Source organism: Lissotriton helveticus, chromosome 11 (assembly GCF_964261635.1).
Source record: "Lissotriton helveticus chromosome 11, aLisHel1.1, whole genome shotgun sequence".
NCBI lineage: Eukaryota > Metazoa > Chordata > Amphibia > Caudata > Salamandridae > Lissotriton > Lissotriton helveticus.
Window position 1 is genome coordinate 805573111 of NC_136072.1, and position 25538 is coordinate 805598648.

At 43.8% G+C, this 25538-nt stretch overlaps 1 protein-coding gene across 7 annotated transcripts in view; it reads right to left on the reverse strand.

The window, feature by feature from the left end:
- PAX8 (paired box 8) overlaps positions 1 to 9883 on the reverse strand; it is a 124168-nt gene extending 114285 nt beyond the window's left edge. For all 7 annotated transcript variants that reach the window (XM_078666854.1, XM_078666851.1, XM_078666849.1 and 4 more), the window contains exon 1: positions 8150 to 9883. In XM_078666854.1, the coding sequence (XP_078522980.1) occupies positions 8150 to 8174 (25 nt within the window). In that variant the 5' untranslated portion in view covers positions 8175 to 9883. The remainder of the gene's footprint in view (positions 1 to 8149) is intronic.
- Positions 9884 to 25538: the final 15655 nt, after the last annotated feature.

Sequence of the window (25538 nt, forward strand, 5' to 3'; positions counted from 1 at the left end):
ACGCGCCTCTCCATGCTTTTCCTTTCTTTTTACACCCAAACGACAGCTCTTCCGTGGTCCTCCCCACATACCACCCTTCTCTGCTCCCCCCTCTCCATTTGCCCCCGTCCCAAAATGCGTTTAATTAACTCCCAGCTCTTATCCGCTCACTATCTGAGCTCGTAAAAACGTTCTTTAAACACAAATGTTGTGGCTGACATCTGACAATTAATTAACCCCCTCCCAAGGAAGAGAAGCCCCTGATTTATGAGCAGATAAAAAATCTGTTTCATGTGACAGAGGCGAAATAAATTCCTCCAAAGTGGCATGAAAAGCTGCCAGTCAGAGGGGCGAGCGCCCATCCGTCAGCGCTGCAGTGAAAGCGCCAGGGGCCGGGCAGACACTCATCTGCGCCGTTCAGAGGACGCCTCAATTAGCTGCTAATTAATGCTCATTGAGGTGCCTGGGATCGGATGGTCACCAAACACGGGCCTTATAAACATTTCCAAACTCCCTTTGTGGCCCTCCCTGCTGCCCGCCACTCTACACTGCATTTTGTAGTGCCTATGGCCCTCGAGTTGTTCTTTTGGGAAATTCACAAAGATAACCCCAAAATTCAATTTCACGACCATTAGACCATTTTGTTCTGAAATGTTTTGTACATATTTTCTTTACATCGGCTAATTATATCTTGGAACAACTAAAACGCGCACAGCCCGAGGCACTGTGAAATACAGTGAATTTACCAAAACTACACAATTATGTTGGTCACAGTAAAAGCCATGACTTGAACCCAAGACTGTTTAAGCCCTGGATCACACACCTATAATCTTAAAGCGCTTCGTTACTTCTAGAGACAATTACATTTACTGCAAACTCATTGGCACGATATATGTACATCCTTGATTATAAAAAAATCACTGATCGAAAATCCACATGTAATGGCATTTTAATCTGTCCATTCTCGACAGCCAATGAGTGACTGCCCTCCACCAACACAAAATCTACCTTTTAGGACTCCGTTTATTTGGAAAATTCTACAATTTCTCAAAGTGATCGAAGGTGTGGGAGCATAGAGTTACATAAAATGAGCAAAATACATACAAAATACAACTTTAAAAATGCCCGAACTTTCACAAAAATAATTGTAACGCTGAACTCTTAGCGGGTCACATGGTCAATGATAAAACAAATAAAGGGAACACATTTTACATTAAGGCAAATTCAGCAATTATTCCAAGGCATTCCTTTAAACTGCGTGATAATCTACTGATTATGCCTCTACCTGTACGGGGTGGGGGTGAAGGTCGGGGCGGGGACGTTGTGGTTCCCCCCAACCATCGCCGCAGGTGCTGACAAATGTATGTGAATTAATAAATCTTAACACTGGTTTCTGATTAAATTATCGCCAACTAACTGAGACAGGTAACTTGCATCGAAGTTTTGAAATGTAATATCACCGAATGTTTTTCGTGCTCCCGTTTGGCGCCTCTTCCGCCCTCTTTTCTGTACGACAAAAAAAAAACACAAGAGAGAAGCAAGTCCCTTGTGAGGTGGCATGAGGAATATCGTGGGTTTTTTATTCGTGAAACAAGGCACAAGATGTCATCTGAATGTATATGTATTTTACAATTTAAATATCTATCTATTTAGTGTTACAAAATCTGAGATCAGCGCCGTTTTGCCGCCAGAAAACACTTCTACACACCTGGAGATCAGGAAACAATATGGGGCGGGGGTAGGTAAATGACCCGCCACAGGAAGAGTGTCTTATTTACTTATTCACTTATTTCTTTACATAAAGCGTCACTTAGACGGTGAACTACTGCTATAACTCCCAGATTGTCTAAGCGCTACTTGACAATGCAGATCAAAGCAAGCGCTATACAGATACACCTAAGTACTGAAAATAAATACATATGCTTGTGTCCCTTTGAGCTACATTTCGTTTTCTCTATTAGCTGGAAAACAATATAAGTTCCCAGCAGACACGTGGTCATTAGAGGCCACCTGCTTGTATATTTGTGATGACATATAATAAAATTGATGGAGAGATGATACTGGGGAGGTGGGCGGCTATGGGAGAGATCCCGTGTCATTTCTAAACTCACTATTTAAAGGGGGGCATTCTTGGGCTGGCGGGTGTGACCCTAGGCCACAGGGCACGCGCTGGAATATTTTTCAGTTGTCGCACCATACACCAGCCTTGAAGTGCTGCCGTGACCGAAGAAGAGTGTTCTAGCCGGACCTAAAGGCACTGTGTAAGATCCGAAATTAACCGTGGGAACCCGGATGCTCTTCAAATGTGTTTTTATATAGGTTTTTTTGTTCATAATTTTGGGGCTACCTATTATGAAGTATGAAGTAGCTAAGGCAATAAATACAATATAACCGTGTCTGTGTACATTTTACACGCGTGCACGGCGCCCCTCAGTCCATAGGAAAAGCATGAACTAACAGCAGCATTCCATTCCATGAACTTATGACTAATGGCTTTTATTTTATATTCTTCACCCCCATGAAGTGATAGAAAACAATAACATTATAGCAGTGATTTGCTGCCATATAAATTAAGACATTATATATATGTGTGTGTGTGTATGTGTATATATATATATATATATATATATATATATATATATATATATATATATATATATATATATTAAAATCACCATAAACAATTAGTCAAGAACGGTTTGTAAATGTCTAGAACCCGGACATGGCAATATAGGACCACGTCACATTAAGGTTACCCATTAGGTATTTTTTTTACATTACATGTTCATTTTGGAGAAGAAAACTTGAAAAAAGCTTTTCTCTCATCAAAGTGCAGCGTACAATGAGCACAGACTGAAATTAGAATATTTAGGTTTTAGTTATGAAATAATGGCTGATAAAACAATGAAGAACGGTGAAGGCTGGAGGATTTATGCGAATCTCTGGCTGCAGTGTTGACCACATAATTATGTATTTACTGCATTTGCCACATACTTTTCAGATATTACACAAAATCGTCTTTCTACTTTAAATGGGTGGAAATAATACTGCGAGAGAGCGAGCTCCAAAATGTTGCCCCTTTGCCACATAACTGAGATAACGTGCAAAGGAAACTACAATAATGGCGATAAAAAATAAAATTCCCGGGGAATCATATATATATATATATATATATATATATATATATATATATATATGTATATATATGTGTATGTATATTTGACAGTTTCATGCGAGAGGCATATATAACAACAACAACACACACGATGCGCATTAGACGAGTGTCTGTGTGTAGATATAAAGGACTGGAAGGGGCCCATTTATATTAATCAGTGGAGGCCACTCTCTCTATAATTGGCCACAATATAAACCCTGTCACACCCCTCCTCTCGCCCAGCTCTGACAAACAAGCTCTATATATGAGCAGTCTATAGCTCCTCCGACATTAGCAGGCGGGAGATGGATGGCGCTGCCGGGCGCCTTGGCCCTGACCCCTCTGATGAGGACTAATGCTTGGTTTACACAAGTGGAACTTCATATTTGTCTGAAATATTGATCCGGGCGCGCGCCGCTGGCCGAGATCAATGAGGGAAGTGTATCTCTTTCTCTCTATATAAATCCGCAAATATGCCCCTCAGGGGCTGAACTAATCCGGCGCTAATGACCCCAGGAAGACACAGGCGGCATGTTGGGCAAATAAACAAACGGGGCAGGGGGGGCTTGAAGCCCCATGCCCGTCAACCCAATGGAAGGCCTCTCAGGACACAATGTACTGGTTATTCGCCCTCCCACCCGCATACCATATTACCAAACACTGTTGCAGTGCACCCAGTGTGCACCCTTGGCGTGAACAGGTCCAACCCCCCCTGCCCAGCATTTGGTACAGCCCACGCGCTGCTCTCCCCCGGACTCAGGACCCCTGCTGGAAGTGTAAACATGGCGCTCGTGTTGTCCAAGTCGGTCACAGACTGGTCGCAGCCGAAGAAATTGGGATTTTAGTGTAACCTCGAGAAACGCACGTTTTCGATTTTTCCATAACAGCTGTGTAAATTTTTAGCAACAACAAAAAAAATCCTCCATATAACTAGAGTAACTCAGGCGTGCAGCCTCGCCCAAAAAGAGCAAGGAACAGAGTAATAAAAGTTGTAGTACACTGCCGACCGAGCTCGATTTTGTGAAAACACATCTGTGTGGAAAAGTGAGCTATATATTCGATCGTTTTTCTCCAGAATGCCCATATATTGAGTGTTGTAAACACACCTGCGTGTGTCTTTGTGCGTTCGCACACGCGCGCCCTCGCCAAGAGAGTAAGCACAGTCTATCAATGCGATTCACTTTCTATTTCCTGGTTCGTCATGAGCTGATTTTGCATTCTGTCTATGACGTCATCAACAAAGAAACAGACCCATTTCCTTGCGTGGGCTTCTAGGTGATATGCTCAAGCTCACACAATGAAAACACTGCAGCAGTAACAGTAGTAGGCAAAAATAATAATTAATGTAACAATTACGATGATAATATCGTAATATATATCCGTGGTTATTTTTCTTGCACGAGCGGTAGAGGGTTCGATGTCATATCCGTAAATGATTTTCCATAAAGTGTGAGAATGAAACTATCACTGTGAAATACAGATCTCAAACACTGCGGAGTACTGTAATTAGTGCTCTGCATTAACATATTCTACAGTATTCTGCAATGCTGCTGTCAGTGAACATTTTTCTGTTTATAAATGCATGTAATATACAAAATAAAGACTGGGGCATGCGCGTGTTCGGATTTCTAGTGGCATTTACAAAGCACCGGCCCTCGGACTAGTCCTTTATTAAAGAGACAAGAGAAAGCCTCAAATAGATTACAGGCCCATATCACACGCTTCCAAAGTATGCGATAATAATGAAAATAATAATATAAGAAGAAGAAAAAGAAGGCGAAAAATAATAAAAACCAGTGGTAACGTAATGCTAATGATGACCACGTCATCATAAATATTTCTACTAATAATTATAATAATAATAACAAAATTGATGTAACTGCTGGATGCCCATGTCGACCAAAATAACAATAATAATATTAATCCTCATCATCAACACTGCCACTGACAGCGTGTGAAGACACGTATTCTCCTCCCGTGGACACTCAAGAGGTGTAGGGGGGCCCAGGCTGTGGGAGCCCCGCGGCTGCCCCCGGCTCCGGACACACGCACCTGTGCTCCTCGGGCCCACTTGAGCCGGGAGTTACAGCTCTCTCGCCTCTGTATCGATTCACCTGTCTCTTTATTCAGCCTCGATATCCACTTCCCGCTTTTACAAAAAGCAATATCAATTTTCCCCGAGTGCGGGTCATTATTCCTGGGCTCACGGTCCGCTGGCCCCTTCCCAGCTGGTGTCAGCGGGGCTAACGGATGACTGTGTGTGTTTGCGCGGGGAGCTGTCGCCGCCACCACCCCGCCCGCCCACAGCTCGGGCCTACTGTCACTCGAGGCCTCGCGCTGCCAAGGGACCCTCCCAGAAACACTGAGTGTCGCCCCAAGCTCACCACTGCCTGTGACCCCCTACGCGCAACCCCCTGGGTGTCGCCCTAAGCGCACTACTGCTTGTGACCCTCACCAACACACAGGCTTCTCTCAATAAGCCCAGCATTGCCTGTGACACCCGCCCGGGGCCTGTCGCCCTAAACCTAGCATCGCCTGACACCCAGCCTGGCTCCACAGCCGAGGCTTAACGCTGCTTGTGACCTCCGGACAGGCCTTTTACCTCAATCCCAGCAGATTGTGACCCCCATTCCGGGCCTGTGACCCCCGCTCTGACTGTGACCTGCTGCCTCTATCTTCCACCCAAGGTTCTGCGCTCTAACCAGGCCCGTCACTGCAGGCTCAGCACTGCCTGTGACGCCCACCTGGGACTGCCCCCAGAAGCCCAGCACTGATCGTAGCCCCCAAATCCCAGCCTAGACCCACAAAGCCTCTGCTCCCTCCCACAGCCTAGTCCTGTCACCCCAAGCCCAGTGCTGCCCGTCACTCTCAACTCCTCAAACCCAAAGGCCAGCACTGCCCTGTAATCCGAGGGCTGCCTCTGACCCACTCACGGCTCAGCACTGCCCGCCACTCAGGCCCAGTCACTTCTCAGAACTGCCCTATCGACCTAAACTGACCACAGCCCTATAACCCTAAACCCAATCCAGGCTTTGAGCCCAACCGCCAGCCCAGGCCTGTCACCCAAACACAGCCCAAACACAGCTCTGTCCTGTGACCAAATAATTTTACACTCACACTGCCCTATCCTTTCTAACTACTCATTCCTGATTCAGTACTACCCTGTCACTGCCCAGCACTGTCCACTGCCCAGCACTGTCCTGTCAACCGACATCTCGTACTGCCTGTCACAAGGCCCAACCACTGCCACTGCCCCGCGCTGTCTGTGAACCCCACACTCAAAACTGACCTATGACCCTCACCTCTACCCTGTGACGATTAATGCCAGGGCTTCCCTGTTCCACCAGCACTCTCCTGTTACCCCAAACCCAACACTGCCCTGTCACCCTACACCCAGAGCTGCCCGTGAACTCAACACGAGCCCTGCCCGGCCACCCCCAAAATATCACCGATTGCCCAATCCCAGAACTGACATGTCGCCCTAAATCCATCACGTTACCTCCAGTATAACTTAGTCACTCCACTCCCAGCACCCCCTTCTCCACAGACACTGTCCTGCCACTCCGATCCGGGTACTGTCCAATGTACCTGCCACTGCCCTGTCACCCCCAGCCCCGCACTGTCACCTACACCCAGCCCTCTGCAGTCCCAGCCGCCTGTCACTCTAATCCCGGAACTGCAATTGACTTTCCATTCCGCCTGCTGTCGCGTGACCCTTTCGCTTCCGTGTTATCCCCAAACTGCCCAGTTACCTCAGCACAGCCCTGTCTCCCTAATTGAATTACTGCCCTTTACTGCCCATTGCCCCCTTAGACCAATGGCAGTCCACCATAGCATTGCCCTGCCACCCTCACCAGCGCCTTTCCACTTCCGCCAGTAAACACCACCAGGAGCAATGCAACGGCCTCAGCGCGTGCTCACGCCTCACAGACACCAGTTGCATTCACGCTGCCGCCATTTACTTTTACCGTCAATCTAGTGACCCACATGTGTGAGTGTGTATACTGCTAAAACAAACACACCGCAAATTGAAATATACTCACACGCTGAAATAATGCCAGTTTTATTTATCACCGGCCTTGCTGCTTCACTATATAAAACCTAAGTGTTTTAACATTTAAAAAAAAACCACATTACTAATAACAGACCAAAACAATTTTAAGGTCAAATAAATCACATGTTTACAGTCCTATTCTGTCATTAATTTTTCGCAATTTTAGTAAGAAACGCAGACTTTAGAAACCCGTAAAACGTGCGAGTCAAAGGGCGAACATTTATATATACACATAGGAATATTAATCTCATACCCCCCACTAGACCACACTCGAACTTCCACCCCATATTTCACTTGAATTTACATAATTTTTACACTTTTCATTCGACCCTTCTTCGTTTACAGTAGCCTAGGCCTCATAAGAAGAAAAAACATGTTTGAACTTTGCATTAAAACTGTCAACGTTCTGTGCAGTCTTCACACTCCTTGTAAAAAAAAAAAAAGAGCCGCGTGCAGCATTTTAAATTAAAAACAAGTTTGCTATACTGACTTGGCATCTAAAGGTTTTCTTCACCCTTGCCCTCACACACCCCTCACACCTTGCGTCCTGTCCTGCCTCTCACCCCGGAAGTGGAGAATGGCTCCCTGTCCCTGTAATACACTAAATGATTCACACTAATGCCAGAATACATGTAATTGCTCTACCAAAGAAGGCCGTCACGTCAAAGTTGTAACAGCCCCGCCACAATCATATGAGTAATAAACCCCCTCATATACGGGCGACAAGTACGGTCATGGTGGCTTTAACTACCTTAACCAGTTTTTACACTTGACTGTTCAGGATTTAAAATCCCAACCACTAATTATGAATCACAATATAATACGTTGCTCACTTTTTCAGGCAGATGTTGTGAGGCACCCAAAAAGCCCTAACCCCCCACCCCCCCGTGGGCCCACGACCCAGGGTCTTCTTCCCCGACCCATGTCCCCCACACCTCCCCAGGCCCCCCGGCGACCCTTACCTGAGCGGATGATGTTGTGTGGCATTGCCTCTCTGCTCCTGGGGGCGAATAGGGCGAACACGGGGGCCCCCGTTTCCTCCAGCGCAGGTCTCCTCAAAGGTGGGGCGTGGGGTGGCTTCAAGGTGGGGTGCTCCCGGTCAGCAGTGGGGGTACAATCCAGAGTCAGGCGCGGGAGACTTGGTGGAAGGGGAGAGACAGATGTCAGTGCTCGGAGAGGACCTGGTGGGACCAGCAGGGCATTGGGGGCTGTGGTAGGGTGCTCGGGGCGATATACCAACCCATAGAGGTACACGGGATTACATAGGCTAGGCCGCACCCCACAGAGATCAATAACGCCACCCACAGAGGCAGGCTCTGCTTCATCTCAAGGTGTTCCTACATACACACATAAAACACAACACCGCAAAACTCACAGCCGTGCTGCCAACAGGAACTGTTCATACATATACACTCCTCACACCACACACGCCCTATAGAGACCCGTCTCTAAAGGCTACTTCCGCCACCTGCGCTCAGTACACACTGAACAGGCCCGACCACCACAGACACAACTTCCGCACACAGAGCCAGCACACCCAACTCCCACTAAAACACACACCACTCTCTTCCACACAAACGTCACTACAAATACAGCTTCCTCCTTCGTGTACCAGTAGGAACACATACATACAACAGCACACCAGCACACACAATCTCACCTACACCTCACAAGCTCCGAGACCGGTTTCTCTCCCCACACACACACACCTGGTTCGTGCCACGTAACCCGCGCCAAAAACAAAGAATATATTCGCGTCCATTCTTCCTGTCACAGGAGCCGTTCCACCGACAAGCCCTCACACATGCCACTCACACAGGATGGCTCCTGGCCCCCATGCACCGAGCTTACCTGCTGGAGCTGAGGGCCGCCGTCTCCGCGAGTGTCACCAGCCAGGGACAGAAGCCGAATGCAGCCCGCTCCTCCCTCCTGACTTTTGATACTTTGGGAAGTTTTTTTAATGCCCCCCCTCCCTCCCCAATCAGAGGCGTTTGAAACTGGTTTGATCCCACCGAGGACCTTTCGCAGCAGCCTGGCAGGCCCAGCCGGCCGCTGATTGGCTGACAGGCTTTGGGGGCCGTGGTGAAGCAGGGCTCAAAAGGAGCTTGGGACATGGATGGGTGATTCCATGAGCGGAGGCACCGAGAGCAGCGACATGGCAGGGCCTGGGAAGGGAGAACGCAGGCCTCACGAGGCGGAGAAGGGTGGCAAGAGCAGCGCGAGGCAGAGGAGGGACAGAGCACCAATGAGACAGAGCGGAGGGACAGGGGGTCTAGGACAGAGAAGAGGGACAAGGGGCCTGATATATGTGACCAACAACACAGGCCGCAGCAAGACACAGGGAAGTCAAAGCTAACGCAAGCAAAAGCAACGAGACAGCACTGACAGCCAGCACAGGCCAGGTAGGGAAGAGACCGAGAGAAGTGATATGACAAGGAGACGGAGGAGTGACAGGGAACACAGACCGCAAGGAGACAGTAAGCCGTGAAAATCAGCAGAGCAAGAAGAAAACCAAAGTACATACAATTTAAGGGCCAATGAGACAAAATGAGGGGCAAACTACACGCAGTAATGAGAAATAAAGGAGTCAGAGGCCTAACACAGTGACAGGCCTCAAAGAGGCAGAGAGGAGTGACACACACTGCACACGCTGCAGTAATACAGACAGGAGTGACATACACACTGCACATGCAGCAATAATACAGAGAGGAGTGACAACCCGCACAAGCTGCAATACTGCAAAGTGAAGTGACCCACATTGCCCAAGCTGCAAAAATGCAGAGAGGAGTGACCCACACTGCACAAGCTGCAGTAATACAGAGAGGAGTGACACACACTGCACAAGCTGCAATCATACGGGGAGGAGTGACACACACTGCACAAACAGCAATAATACAGAGAGGAGTGACCCAACCCGCACAAGCTGCAATACTGCAGAGAGGAGTGACCCACACTGCACAAGCTGCAATCATACGGGGAGGAGTGACACACACTGCACAAACAGCAATAATACAGAGAGGAGTGACCCAACCCGCACAAGCTGCAATACTGCAGAGAGGAGTGACCCACACTGCACAAGCTGCAATCATACGGGGAGGAGTGACACACACTGCACAAACAGCAATAATACAGAGAGGAGTGACCCAACCCGCACAAGCTGCAATACTGCAGAGAGGAGTGACCCACACTGCACAAGCTGCAATCATACGGGGAGGAGTGACACACACTGCACACACTGCCGTAATACAGAGAGGAGTGACACACACTGCACATGCTGCAACAATACAGAGAGGAGTGTGACACACTGCACACGCTGCAGTAATACAGAGAGGAGTGACACACACTGCACATGCAGCAATCATACAGAGAGGAGTGTGACACACTGCAGTAATACAGAGAGGAGTGACCCACACTGCAAAAGCTGCAATCATACGGAGAGGAGGGACACACACTGCACAAGCAGCAATAATACAGAGAGAAGTGACCCAACCCGCACAAGCTGCAATACTGCAGAGAGGAGTGACCCACAGTGCAAAAGCTGCAATCATACAGAGAGGAGTGACCCACCTCTCACAAGCTGCAATACTGCAGAGAGGAGTGACCCACATTGTACACGCTGCAAAAATGCAGAGAGGAGTGACCTACACTGCTGCAGTAATATAGAGAGGAGTGATCCACACTGCACAAGCTGCAATAATACAGAGGAGTCACATATTGCACAAGCTACAATTATACAGGGGAGTCACACACTGCGCACGCTACAATCATAAAGGGAGGAATGAGTGACATAAACAACACAGGCAAGAAGAGACAGAAACAAGTAACAAAGACAATACAGGTAGCTCGGACGTATGGAGAGAAAATCTACCAAGAAAGAGAAAGGAGTGACTAACTACACAGTCAGAGAAGAGACCAAAGGGAATGATATAGACAACAGAGAGTGCTGTAAAAAAGAGCCGTGCCAAGACTGGTACTAACTGAGAGGAATAACAGACAGCATAAGCAACAATGAGACAGAGAGGCGATACAACACACGCGCGCAGCGATAGCGACAGATGAGTGACAGAAACAACACTAGTTGTAAAGTAACATAGGAGTGATAAACAATACAGGCGTAAACGATACAGACAGAAGAGACAGGGGACAACTGGTGCACCAAGGGGCACCAAGGGCATAGAATACCGCGAAGCCACCCGGGCTGTACTCTGCTACCATAGACACACCAAGTCTACACGATGTGCATGTCAGAGTAAACGTGCGCTTACGTCTGCCCTTGTGTATGTGCGTGTGTCTGCTGTGTGTGTCTATGTTTGTGTGCATGTGAGTGTGCGTAACTGTGTGTATGCGTGGCTGTCGTTTCTATGCCTGTCCGTGTGTGTCTGTGTGTTGTGTCTGCCTGTTTGCGTCCTGCTTGCATGTGGTTGTAGCATGTGGCAGCGTACAGAACAAATTGCAGTTGCTACATCGAAATGATGACTGAACAACCTGCAGAGAGAAGTTTGAAGTTACATTAATACACACCATAATTTCATTTTTGCTACAATGTTATATTTTTTATCGACAAGGCAAGAACACATCCCTCATCCAAAGTTATGTTATGTTTCCAGCAGTGCCTGACATGGAAACATAGAAATGCAGATAGCCAATGCCAGAGTACCTGCTTGCTTCTGAGAAGTAGAGGTGGACGAGCCAGGGCAGAGCCAATAGGGAGACGAGCCAATGGTCTGGCTCAGATCTTAGAGCCGTGCACGAGCCGAGCCCTGAAAATGTCTGCAATGTAAATCATAGACCAAACATCAGATAAAATATTATAAAGTCTCTTCAAAATTCAAAGAAGTTTATGTGTTTATCACGTGGAAGCTCTTTGACATCAATACCTCACATCATAGCACTGCACTGAGAAGTACTTTGTTAAAAGTGATTTTTTTTAAACACGAACCATTAATGAACTAAGAGGCAAGAAAATTATCATGCAAACCCGGTATTGATTCAGATCGGTATAGATTAACATTCCTTTTGTTACTGCTTTCATTGTTTTTTCCTCTTTGTGCATCTTGTATATAGGGCAAAGTTGACCAGAAGGTATTACTTAAGCACCAGTTACATTACACAAGGTCACCATTCATTGATTATAGGGGTGGGGAAATTAAGTGATTTGCCCAGAATCATAGGATGCTGGCTGACGCAAAGCCTAGAACAAAGTCAATAGCTCTGGCCCCATCACCACATCTAGGGTATGGGGAGGGAGGCAGGCAGATGCCACATGAAAGCTCGGCTCGTTATGTTCTTGAAGCTCCAAATGGACCTTGAGCGATGCTAGATCCAGGCTTCAGGCTCCAGTCTTGCTCCAGCTTTCAGGGGCGCGCACACCTCTACTGAGAAGTGCCGGTACTCTCCAACTAAAAGTACTGCATCTCTGCTGAGAAGTGCAGGTACTCCCCCTCTCAAACGAGAGAAGTGCAACTACTCAGTACCTGACAGTACTGGCTCATTTAGAGCACTGGTTGCCAGTATTCTAGTTCTTTGTTTCTACCATTTCTTTGGTCCCGTGGTGTTTTCGGAGTCTGGGCGTCCTGTATGGTTCAGGAATTTTCAATGACTGGAGTCTCAGGGGTCTGTCAGTGGGCAGTGTTTGGTTGGAGAAGATCTGCCCTACCTAATATTAAACAATATGGCATTTGTGTAATCGTCGAGATGGCTGTGTCTGATTTTGTCAGGTGTTTTTGTAGTGCGTTATATTTGTATGGATGTTAGTGGGTGGATGGGTGGACGTAGGGACTTATTTATGAGAGGATTGTGTCATGTGTGCACCAGGCAACATGGCACATGTGTAAAAAACCCATCTAAGTTACATTTTGGAAGCCACACAAAGCCACTTTGCATGGCTCTGAGTGGCTTTAAAAATCTGGAATAACGTGATGCAGCACACATTGCTGCATTGCATTACTCTGTCCTGGGAAGGCGTTCCATGGATGTTGCATGGGTGTTCCCACACAACTCCCATGGAATTTGATGCATCCCCAGATTTACAAGAACTTGTAAACCTGGGGATGCCCCAAAATCATACATCTTCCCCGGGGAGGCGGAACGAGGAGAAATATGTCTATTTCTCCTCGTTTCTTCCTGTTTCTATGTGAGTTGCATTTGGCAGCACACATAGAAAGAAGAATATGTCTCCCAGGCAGCCGTGGTCTGTGCAGGTTACAGCGGTGGGCGGTGGGGCTGGGTAAGGTGGGATTTCGAGGGACGATGCAGAGGGCAAATTTATTATTTAGTTAATTTTCCCTCTGCATTGTCCCTCGAAATCCCCCCACCGCTGTTACCTTCACGGACCGCGGCTGCTCCCATGTTGTTTTTGTGCAGGAAGGTGCCCCTTCCTGCACAAAAACAATCCTGCATGCAACACAGGCACTCTTGCTCAATGGTGCAAGGGTGCATGCATTTGACGCTAGAATGCCAAAAGGGCGGCAGCGCAAGAAAAAGGACAGGAATGCACCATATTGACTTGAATACAACGCATGCCTACCCTTTTCCTGTGACGCAGTGCAGCTCAGCGAGGTAACTTGCTGCACTGTACAGGGTCACAAGCTCATAAATGAGCCCCTTAGTTTGTTCGGTTGTTGGACACAGTTTCCCATTGTTCGGTCTGAGTAAGATGCTCTATACAGGTATATCATTAAGCAATGAAATGACTTTGATACAATGGCATTTGTAAGCAGGTGTGGCATGTTTAGGCCTACTTGTTTGGAGTGGTTTTATATGTAGTTTTGTGACAGGAAACTGATGTGCTGGTGATGTTACAACACCTAGCCAACTATATAGATTTGGTGCCACGTTGTGCATTATGGTGGCAGAACATGTTTCTAGTGTGTACTGTTGGAGCAGGACAGAGTATAAACATATATGGATGGAACTGCTGCTGTTAATGTATACAAAACAGACAATGTGGCAACATGGATCTGTGTTGGATATATATGAGAAGTGCTGTCTGATGTGTTCTTTTGGCAGACAAAGTGATATTTTTAGGTGCTGGGTGTTATTCGGGGTATCCATACCACGAGGACAGGACCGAAGAGCTGATGCTTTGGTGTTGGTGTCCATGATATTCTCATTACCAGCTGTGCTGGGCCTCTGCATAACTGTCCTACTGACACAAGTCATCGGTGTTCAGGCCAAGGTTGCATATGCAGTTTTTCTTCTAAATAATGTATTGAATTTTAAATATGATATCAGTACAGACAAAAATACCAGTATAATTATAGATACAAGGAGACATAAAGGAACATTGGTATTATAACAAAGGAGCACGAATTATTATGTACATATTAGATATCTTCTAATGAGGCAGTAAAAAGAAAACATGTAACTAGGGCTACAAATAACATATAAATAAGCTTACTGAAATATAAATGCATGTATTACTATTAACGTGTGGCTATATATCCATCAAGTGTTTTCCACATTTAAAAACAAAATGAAGATTTGCAATTTTTGTTAAATGTGTGAATTCCATTATTCATAAATAGTATTCATTCTCACCAAGAACAAATAGGCAAAGCAGAAGCATTTTTCAAATTCATAGTGATATATTTAGTTACTGAGGAAATAAAAAAATGCATAAGACATGTTGAAAGGCAGAGCAGAGGATTTACCCATAATAATTAAGTTGAACACGTGTGTGTGTGCGCCTGTGCGTGTATGAAAGACTATGTTCACATTTGTGTGTGTTTGTGCATGTCTGTGCGTGTGATGGTGTTGACATGTATTTGGGTGTTTTTGTATTAGAGCATGTGTTTTTTTTTTTTGCATAGTTTTATATAGCGCGAACTAGACACGAACCGAATCGGGTATCAAAGCGCTTTACATAGCACCAGTTACGTTACATGAGGACACACATTCATTTTAGGCACAGAGAGATTAAGTGATTTGCCCAGAATCACAGGAGGTTTTTGGCGTCGTTACCGAGACTCAAACCCAGATCCCAAGGTCTGAGGTCGAGCGCCATCTGCTTGTGTTTGTGTGAGCAGATGTTTCTGTATGTGTGCTTATGTCTGTGCGTGTGATGGTGTGTGCATGTATTTGAGTGTTTTTGTACTAGAGCATGAAATTGTGTGTGTGCTTGTGCGTGTGGATGTTTCTGTATGTGCGCCCACTGTTGGCGTATGAGAGTGTGTGTGCGCACATTTGTTGTGTGCTTGTGCATGTCTGTGCGTGTGATGGTGTGTGTGTGTGTGCATGTATTTGTGTGTACATCCTTGGGTAGTTTTGTTCTCGAGCATGTGATTGTATGTGTGCTTGTGTGTTTTTTTTTGGATAGTTTCTGTATGTGCGTTTGTGCGTGTCTGGGTGTATATGAGAGTGAGCGCATCTGTGTGTGCTTGTGCATGTCTGTGCATGTGATGGTGTTTGCGTGTGCATGTATTTGGGTGTTTTTGTATTAGAGCATGGGATTTTATGTGTGCTTGTGTTCTTGGATGTTTCTGGCTATGTGCTTGTCTGTGTGCTTCAGAGTGCATATGAGAGTGTGTGCTCACATTGGTGTGTGCTTGTGCATGTCTGTGCGTGTGATGGTGTGTGCACGCTGGATTTGTTATTTTCTGGCGGCTGCTGTCCTGGATATTGACTTTCACTGCCTAATGCCTAACCTTAGGATGGTCACCAGTGAACCAGTGTACAGTACAGTCCCCTGCCTGACCCCAAGATGGCTTCCATAGTGGTCCCCTACACGTTGTTTTACTTCCCTGGGACAACAATTGGACATTGACCAGACCTTGAACCTATCCCCTAACCTGCCTACACATCAGGACTTGAAACCTGCGGAACTTACCCCAGACTGTGGAGACCTAGTGATTTGGCTGATGCCTGGTGGATCTACCATATAGCTAAAGAGAAGATGGGTTGTGGACTCCCCCTCCCTGCCGTCACCTATCCAGCCGGACTTTGGGCAGATTTCCCCCTCGTCTGTATGTCCTGTTAGAAATCTTTGTGGCCCCAGCCTCAGATTCTCCCGTCTTGCCTGTAAGGTTTCACTTGGCGGAAGTTGTAAAAGCAATTGAGGACTCGGCAGGACGAAAGGCACCAGGGCCAGACGGGGTTCCCTCAGATATGTATAAGGCTAACCCATTGTACTGGGCCAACATCCTGACTAATGTTTTTAACTCCTCGACCTGTGTTTGATTACCTAAATCTTGGTCCCGGTCAACAATAATCCCGGTCTTTAAGAAGGGCCAAAGGGCTGACCCTAGATGTTATAGGCCCATATCCCTGCTAGATTCCTCCATAAAAATTCTGGGGAAGGTAATTCTAGCAAGGATAACAGGGTGGGCCTCTGACAATAACATTCTGTCAGATGCCCAATATGGCTTTAGAGCTGGGAGGAGCACGGAGGATCAATGTTTGAACCTACACTTAATAACAGCTAAGTACACCAAGGCTGCCAGGGGCTCCATTTATTTGCTTTTTATGGACTTGTCCACAGCTTTTGATCTAGTCAATAGGTCAAAGCTGTGGACCATGCTCCTGGAACTGGGACTTGACCGGTCCCTTGTGTATTTTTTGGCCGAGCTGCATAAGGATCTGAGCGCCTCAATCAGGATGACAAAAGAGGGGAAATGCATGTCCAGTTTTAAGTCCGGCAGAGGGGTGCGCCAGGGTTGCATCCTGGCCCCTATGTTATTTACATTATATGTAAACTCATTGGAGGTAAACCTGTTAACAGCGACTCCAGACATTCCGCGTATGGGAGGAACACCGGTTCCGGTGCTCCTATACGCGGATGACGCTGTCCTGTTGGCGAGGACCCCGTTGGGCCTGCAAAGACTGCTGGACTCGTTTGGAGATTTTATGAAAAGCCTGGATTTGGCAGTAAACAATGGCAAATCGCATGTTATGTCTCTGGGGCCCTCAAAAAACAAAGTTAAGACCTTTTTTTGTGGTAGTGAAGAAATCACCAGAGTGAAGGTATTTACCTACCTGGGAGTAGTATTTGATGATAAGGGTTCATGGTCCCCTCAACTCTCAATTAAGGTAAATTCGGTGAGAAACTCTTCAGCTGCAGTGCTAGGCTTTGCTAAAAGGCTGGGGGGAAACCCTATGAGGCAATTTGAACAATCTACAAAGCCAAGACTATTTCCATCGCAAGGTACGGGGCCTCAATATGGGGATTCACTAAACCCGACGTTATTCAAATTGAGGAAAACAAATTCCTACGGTCCCTCCTAGGCCTCCCTCAATCTACTGCTACCCACTCTGTCCATCTAGAATTGGGGATTGGTTACCTAGCAGATATAATTAAAATAGCCCCAATGCTGCTATTGATTAAAACTTGGTTAAACCCGAACCTCTCCCTAAATCATAAGATCTTAAAGGACTGTATTATGCTTGATAATATGAACAAAATCCAGTGGTTGTCTTACATAAAAATGTTAGTAATGTATATGGGGCGACCAGAGATCTTTTTTAATCCGAAATCTCTTTGTAAGGCAGACTTAGAGTGGGTAAAAACTAATTTCATCAAGTTAAGGGAGGCAGAGCGGGAAGGAGTTGAACTACGTAAATCTTTGGTTAGGGGCCATGTTTTGGATACCCAGTCAATAGCTATGTCACCTTACTTGACCATTGTAACAAATTCTTTCCATAGATGGTTATTGACTAAACTTCGGTTTAACCAAATTTACACAGTACTCAGGGATTTGGAGGGGTGGAGTAGACCTGAAGATGCTGCTCCATGCAAATGTGATGATTTTTCCCCGCAAAACACTATGCACTTTATGATCTTTTGCCCATTGTACCAAGATGCCAGGAAAAGGTTTATTCTTCCATTACTGAAAAAGATGAATTTTATTCAGTGTAAACCTGCTTTATTGTTTTTACAACTGTTAGAATCCCCGGTAACTATGTTCTGTGTCGCCAGCTTTCTTGCCGCGTCTGTCAGAAATAAGAGGGATAGACAGAAAGCTATCCAAGAACTTGAATCCTCTTAATATCCAGACAATGTATTCCTATCAATTGCTTAAACATGGGATTGAATGATCATGTATTTTATTCGATTTTGAATTGCATTTTTATCCTGTATACTACATTTTTAACAGATATTTTTAAATGTTTTTGTATTTGTATAGCATACTTTTATGATTTTAAATAATCGAATAAAGTGGTTTTGACTTGACTTGACTTGTATGTCCTGTCTTCCTCCTACCCCTTTACCCTATCCCCTTAACATTCCTGCTCCATTCACCTTGTCCCCTATGTTCTTTAAATGCTTTTCTTGATACTTATGTAACGTTTAACTGATGTAATTTGCAGCATTAATGTCCCTCATGTAAAGCCCTCTGATTCCATCGGGTATAGCCAGCACTATATAATAACTCATTAATTAAATATGTTCCCATTTAGTACTCTTTCTCCCTTTATTATTATTAATAATTATTATTATTATTAAATTAGTTTTGTAACACGCGCAGCTACCCAAAAAGGGTTTCCCGGCAACTAGCACACAAATTGATAGAAAAAGAGCAGTCAAGACCCATTTGCTACTCAAAAAGCCAAGTTTTAAGATTTCTTCGAAAGCTGAAATAGGACGGGTCATTCTTCAGGGACACCGAAAGAGAATTCCAGATTTTGGGGCCAAGACAAGAAAAGGATCGGCCTCCCATTCTTGCAAGTTTAAATCTGGGAATTACAAAGTCTCCATGGGCTTTAGAGCTCAGGGGATGAGAAGGAATGTAAGGATGGATGGGCTCTTGCAGATACGCTGGTGCCACACCTTGTTTGATTTTAAAGATGTAACACAGGGTTTTAAATGTAATTCTTTGATCAATTCGAAGCCAGTGAAGGTCATGTAAATACGGCGAGATGGAAGCCTGTCTAGGAACTTGAAAAAGAAGGCGTACTGCAGAGTTTTGGACTACCTGTATCTTTCTCAATACCGTTTGGCAGCTACCGAGATAGAGAACATTGCCGTAATCGAGGCGAGAGGTGATGAGTGCCTGGACTACCGTGCATTGGGTTGAGGCAGGAAGCATCCAAATGATATTACGAAGCCACCTCAAGATCGTGAAGCAGATGGCAGCAACACTCGCCAACTGTTGTCTCATAGAGAGACTATCATCAATAATGATGCCCAGATTACGGACATGAGTGACAGGTAGGGGAAAGGAACCCATTTCCTGAGGCCAGTGGTGAGGGCCCCATAGGTCCTTGTGCTTGCCCAGGATAAGGACCCCAGTCTTATCCCCATTTAACTTCAAAAAGTTAAGGCGCATCCACTCTGTCACTTGCCGTAGGCCGCACTGAAGGGCAGATGTCGTAGCGTCTTTAGTGGTGGAAAGCGAAAAGACAATCTGTGTATCATCCGCATACGAATATAGGGAAAGACCGCCTTTTCCACAATCTCTGCCAGAGGTCTGACATAGATGTTGAAGAGCAGGGGGCTTAAAATGGATCCCTGTGGAACTCCTTATGCTGATACGCAGATCTCGGATGACGCCTTAGCAGAAAACACTTGAAAAGTGCGACCATCAAGGAATGAAGCAAACCAGGATAGGGCAGTGCCGTCCAGCCCAAGAGACCTAAGGGAGTTAAGCAAGATGTTATGCGACACAGTGTCGAATGCGGCACTCAAATCTAATAGAATGAGTGCCGCAGTTTCCCCTTGATCTAAATGCTGGCGCAGTTTCTCAGTAACCCCAAGCAGAGCAGTTTCAGTTGAAAAGTTGGCTCTGAACCCGGATTGTGAATAATGAAGAAATCCAATTTTGTCTATGTGTTGTGTCAGTTGAGTATTGATATGTTTCTCCAAAATTTTGGAGAAAGCCGGAAGCAGAGATATAGGTCTTTGTCTACCTCCCTAGCTCCTAGCTCCTATTCACTCTCCCCTGAATCTCTCACCTTTCCTGCTAGTCTGCCCAGCCCCCTGTCCTTTGTGCCCTTTGACTAAGCCCTCCTTCTCCCCTTGTTGGGGAAAGATCCAATATTTATATTCTGGAGTCTCAGCGTACCTGCTGAGAAAGTCCACTGCGCCAAGGGAGCCACACACAGCTGAGGTATGGTATGGCACCCCTTGGCAAAGCACTCCCTCTCCCCTTTTTGGGGAATGATCCAGTATATAGGCCTTGGAGTCTCAGAGACCCCTCTGAGAAAGTCCACTGCGTAAAGGGAGCCTCCCGCAACAGAGATAGAGAAGTGATAGCACTTCCCTTGGGATCACAGCTTACTGGACTTTGGACGTTGCTTTGGCTCGCCTACCGGTTTGTGTCCCCGTCGCCCTTCCCCTCCTCTTTCCATGCGGTGTCCTTCACCCTCCCCTCCTCTTTCCCGCCTTCATTACCTGTCTACTTCCCCAGCTCCTTTCCCCCTCCCCATAATCTTTCCCCTTGTCTGCTTTTCCCCTTACGTATTTGTGCTTATTGTTTATCCTGACCTTACAAGTAACTATGTTGCCATGCTCTAATAACTGTGTAACCTTTGTAATGATGTAACCTGTAACTATGATCTTATGCTCATGTAAAGCGCTCTGATACCTCCGGGTCTAGCCTGCGCTATATAAAACATTTGAAATAAATAAATAAATAAATAACCTAAACCTCACACCGAAATTGAAAATGAAACGACAAATAATACGTTTTTCAACATGCCAGATTTGTAACCACTGTGGCAGGCCTCTGGGTTGTCAAGTAATTCCCCTCAAATGTTGTATAGGTGACCAATAACATTATATAAAATAAACGCATTAGTCTGGAACATAGAAGAAAACCAGTTAGAGATATTGCATTACCAAAGTTTGTTCCATTGCTGTAGTGAAATACTATCCTGTACAACAGTATCCGAAAAATCACTACATTTTAATAAAATTCATAGAATCATTAGAAATCCATTTTTTTGTTTGTGTTAGATGCAATATGACCAGAAATTCTATTTATACTAAGAGATTTTTTTTTTAAAATCTGAATATTAAGACAGTGGAATAGAATTACCATATACATTCACTGTAGCATTAAACACAACATAATATATTGATAAAATTCAGAAAAGAGAATATTATATTTAATTTAGATGTCTTAAAAAGATAAGAACGTGTTGTCTTGGCATATATCGGCAACATCAAACATGCCTACTTTATTCCATGTTTCTTAGTGAGATAAATGTGTGTGCAATTTAATTAGAGAGTTATGCCATGAAGAACTTTTCTTAAATAAAGCTAATTTAGTATGACATTTGAAATCTAGCTCCAACAAAGTGATTTTTGTTACATTAGTTATTGGAGAATATGGTTTGATTTTCTAGTGCCCATGGTTAACATTGCTGGTTAAGGGAAGGGATGACAAATATTTTTCAACAGTGAAACCCATTTTTGGTAATATATTAATGTCTAAATTACCGAACCAAAACATACTTTGTGCAACCAAAAACGAAGGGTGGTATTTCTTAAAATTAGGAATACCAAACCCCCCATTTTATTTTTAAACTTGTAAGACTTTATAGCTGCTCTGGGGGGTTTATTATGCCAAAAAAATTGAGTTATTATTTTGTTCAGATCATTGTAAAAGGAAGTAGGAAAAGAAACTGGAAACATAGACAGTAAATATACTTTGAGGGTGATTATTATTTTAACAATTTCCAATTTTCCCCACCATGACAAGTTCAATGAAGTTCTTTCATCAAATTTTCCATTCATTTTTGAGATTCGTTTTTACAGTTTGGATTGTTTGTATTTTTAATTTAGTGTGAAAGATAGATAATAGACATAATAGACAGACACTACAGTATATCACTATTATGAAGCATATCAGCTGTGCAGTACACATTGAGAGGGAAAAAATCTGTTTTGTTGATATTTATTGTATATCCTGATACCAATGCATATTTATTAATAATATCTAATATAACAGAAAAGGTATGTATAGCATCATGAATACATAACAAAATATCTGTATAAGCTGATAATTTAAGAACCGTTTTCTGCATTTTAATACCTTCATTATATTAACAATTATGAACAAAACGTAATACAAAAATGAATGTCTCCATCTGTAACAAAACTGGTGCTCATGTAACACGCTCTGATACCCGATGTCTCTGGTCTAGTTCGGGCTATATAAAACTCTAAGAAAAAAAAAGGTTCAGTCACTAATAAAAACAATAAAGAAGATACAGCGTCCTTGGCTCGTTCCTCCATGTATTAGAAAAGAAGATGAAGAAATATCATTAGCATACATTGATGCAGATGGAGAAGACTATAATGTTTTAACGTTCAATATAAATTTTGAGCTAGTACTAAATAATTCCATAGTTTTAAATAAAAAAGTCAATTTGACCTTATTGAAAGATTTTCAGGGTCTAATGCTAACAGATACTTAATTTTGTGTAAAAAAGTTAAAGTATGACAAAGCCGCCTTGTATTACCAGATGATACTCTACCTTTCACACTAATCCAAAGAATCTATGTAGCCGGCTTAGAGGGGAATGCTCTTGACTGGATCAATCCTACCTTCAAAACAAAATAAATGTCATCCATACTCCCCCCTTTCTCATTCAAACTGTACTTCACAAAAGCATAGGTCCCTCAAGGCTCTATCATCTTGAGGTTCTTTAATTTTGACTCCATCTTACATTTGTCGTCGTTTTGCGTTGCCTTTACACAGGCTGCTCTATTCATGAAGTGTCTCTGCCCTTTGGACTGCAACGTGTTGAAAACCCCCTCTGTCCTTGTTTTGAAAACCAATCTCAGACACCAGCTGGCCTAACTGCATACAGACATGTCCTGCCATTACTGATTGACCTATAGGTGCTGTAATTGATTTACTTGTGGGTTGGGCAGAAACACGACGTAAGGGGGACGTTCTGGTTATATGATGCCTTGTTTTGAATGTTTTCCTATTGGCTAATATTTTGCAGATCTTGTATGTCCATATTAGGTATTTTGCATGCTTGCAAAAGCTAGGACTGCCCCTTTCTTTTATGCTGAGTTTGTAACCCTAAGAATATAAAGGCCTCTGTGTTCTGTACTCTTTAGACTGCCTCATTCAGTTGCTAAGGCTCCTGTGTGACGTAGTCTCACTTAATTAAGTTTAATAAAGATGTCTTTTCATATTTCAGCTTCTGTGCCAAGTTCTTTGTATTAGTGAGACCCCTGAGATTGAAGATTACAGTTCTTCAAATGGCGCCCAACAACGCGGGCCTCATCAGAGAAGTGACTTTCTGAAGGAGTGATCTTGTCAGGAGACTGAAATCTACTGAGGAGGACAGGACAGGACTCTACTACTCTGTGCACAAGGATTCTGGAGATTCTCTGTCTCTGCAGCCCAGTATATTTCTGATCTTCCTGATTTTGATCCTCCACATGATGTCACTCCTGACTGAGAACCTTTTTGGCATGAGTATTCTAAAAAGGACCATTAGGTCATTTAGAACTTGGCAGTTAGATATTGGACAACCGTTTGATTGGTAAGAGTAAGGTAGTTTAGTAACGCTTACTGTAGCTTTGGAATTTTGGAATTTGTGTTGGCCAACTTTTGATTTGTATGGATTTGATATGCAAATTGCAATTTGTGTAGACAGGTAATGAGGAGATTTTTCTCTATTTGCACTACTTTGATTATAATATTGTATATTCTGCAGTATTTTTGGCATGCCTGTTTTCAAGCTCACATCAAAGAATGTGTTGCTTTATTTGGAAGGTACCATAGTGTGATGTGAAATTAATTAGCCGGCTCTCCTAGAAGGAATACCTAAATAGGTTTAGGTATACAAACATATTTCTTCCTTGGTGATTGTGTATCCCCAGGGAATTAAAATATGGACATAATACGTACAAGGATCCTTTGTTCTGTGCAATTTTATGAATGAAGATATGCAGAGCGATTTTTGGTGTTCTGCTAGCCAAAGCTAGTGAATTGAGTGTATTTTCGCTTCTTGGACACACATCAGTCTGTTGGGCTGTTTTTGCAGTCTTTTGGAACACAATTGAGAAGCGTTTCTTGTAAATATGACTTACAACTAGTATTTACAAATGGTTTGGTTTAAGTACAGTCTATGGGCTGTCCTTTGTTTCTGTTCTGAGTATTGGTTTGTGGGTTAAATGTGTGTTTAAATGTCTATGTGGTTTTCCCATTAGTACAATTTCTGTAAGTGAATAGCGATGGCGCTATTCACGAAATAAATAGCTAAAGCACGCCGTATTGTGTGTCCTGAGTGTTTGACCCCTTTGTGTTTATGTCTGAAATGAGCTCAATGTCTGTTCGTGGTTTTTCTTGATGTTTTCAGTCTATTAAGCAAAATGTCTAAATGCTTAAAAACTAAAATTTAAATTCACATTCACTAGAAATAAAAAAAGCCCCCAAAAACGAAATTGGGTGTTTTGCAAAAAATAAATAAACTTACAGCATTTTCCTTAGATACATTGTATTAGATATTAACAGGCAAACACATCATCTGAATACATTGGATTTTGCTGTATTGTACACGCATTTTGAAACTTGAAATGTCTTAGTTTTAGTTTTAAATAGACAGCCACCGTGCTCATGTTACAAACATTGAGAGGCAAGCTAAATAAACAGGAATATTTACCAATCTCAGGACTTCGCCCTCAGTTGCACGGGTGAATCTTTGCATTTCAAAATGCTGTTTTAAAAAGGTTCCAAAACTAAGGTTCATTATTTTGTATTATAGGAAGACATTTCAATTTAGGGTTTTCCTCTCTTTAAGCATTTCTGTAACCATATTCTTGGTTTTGTTGCTAAATAATAATTAACCTATGTAATGAAGAAACATTTAAAAAAAAAAGAAACAGTAACAGATGCTGAAACAAGATAAGGCAAGAGCAAGGAAACTAAAAAGTTAACGATGTCTTGAACATTGATTGGCAATCTCAGATAAAGATCAATCAGGGAAATTGGCTTTGCGAGGTCAGTTTCAGGTGAAGAGGTCAGTTTCTTACAGTTCATTTCAGAGTAAACCTGGTTAATGTGTACATGAACTGGGGAGGCCAGGCCACCTTGTTCGCCAGGCTACCTTTGCAGGCCTACGTGGCACAGAGCAAAAAAAAAAAGAAAATGAAGTCAGATTCGAGGAATTACAGAACCTTAATATGTGGAATTATCAAAAATGATTGGGTTTATAAAAAATAATTATTAATTGAGCAAAATAATTATTAAAAATAAGTGCTTCAAAATTCGTTTTTCATTATTCATGAAGCTTAATACTTATACTGTGACCTCCTAGCATTATAATTTAATTTAAGTTATGTTATACTGCATAAATGAGGACATTAGCATATAGAATTTCACTTGGCGCAGGCGTGAAAAACTCATTTTTCTCAGAATTTGCATGAGATATGTCTAATGTCCAATCTCT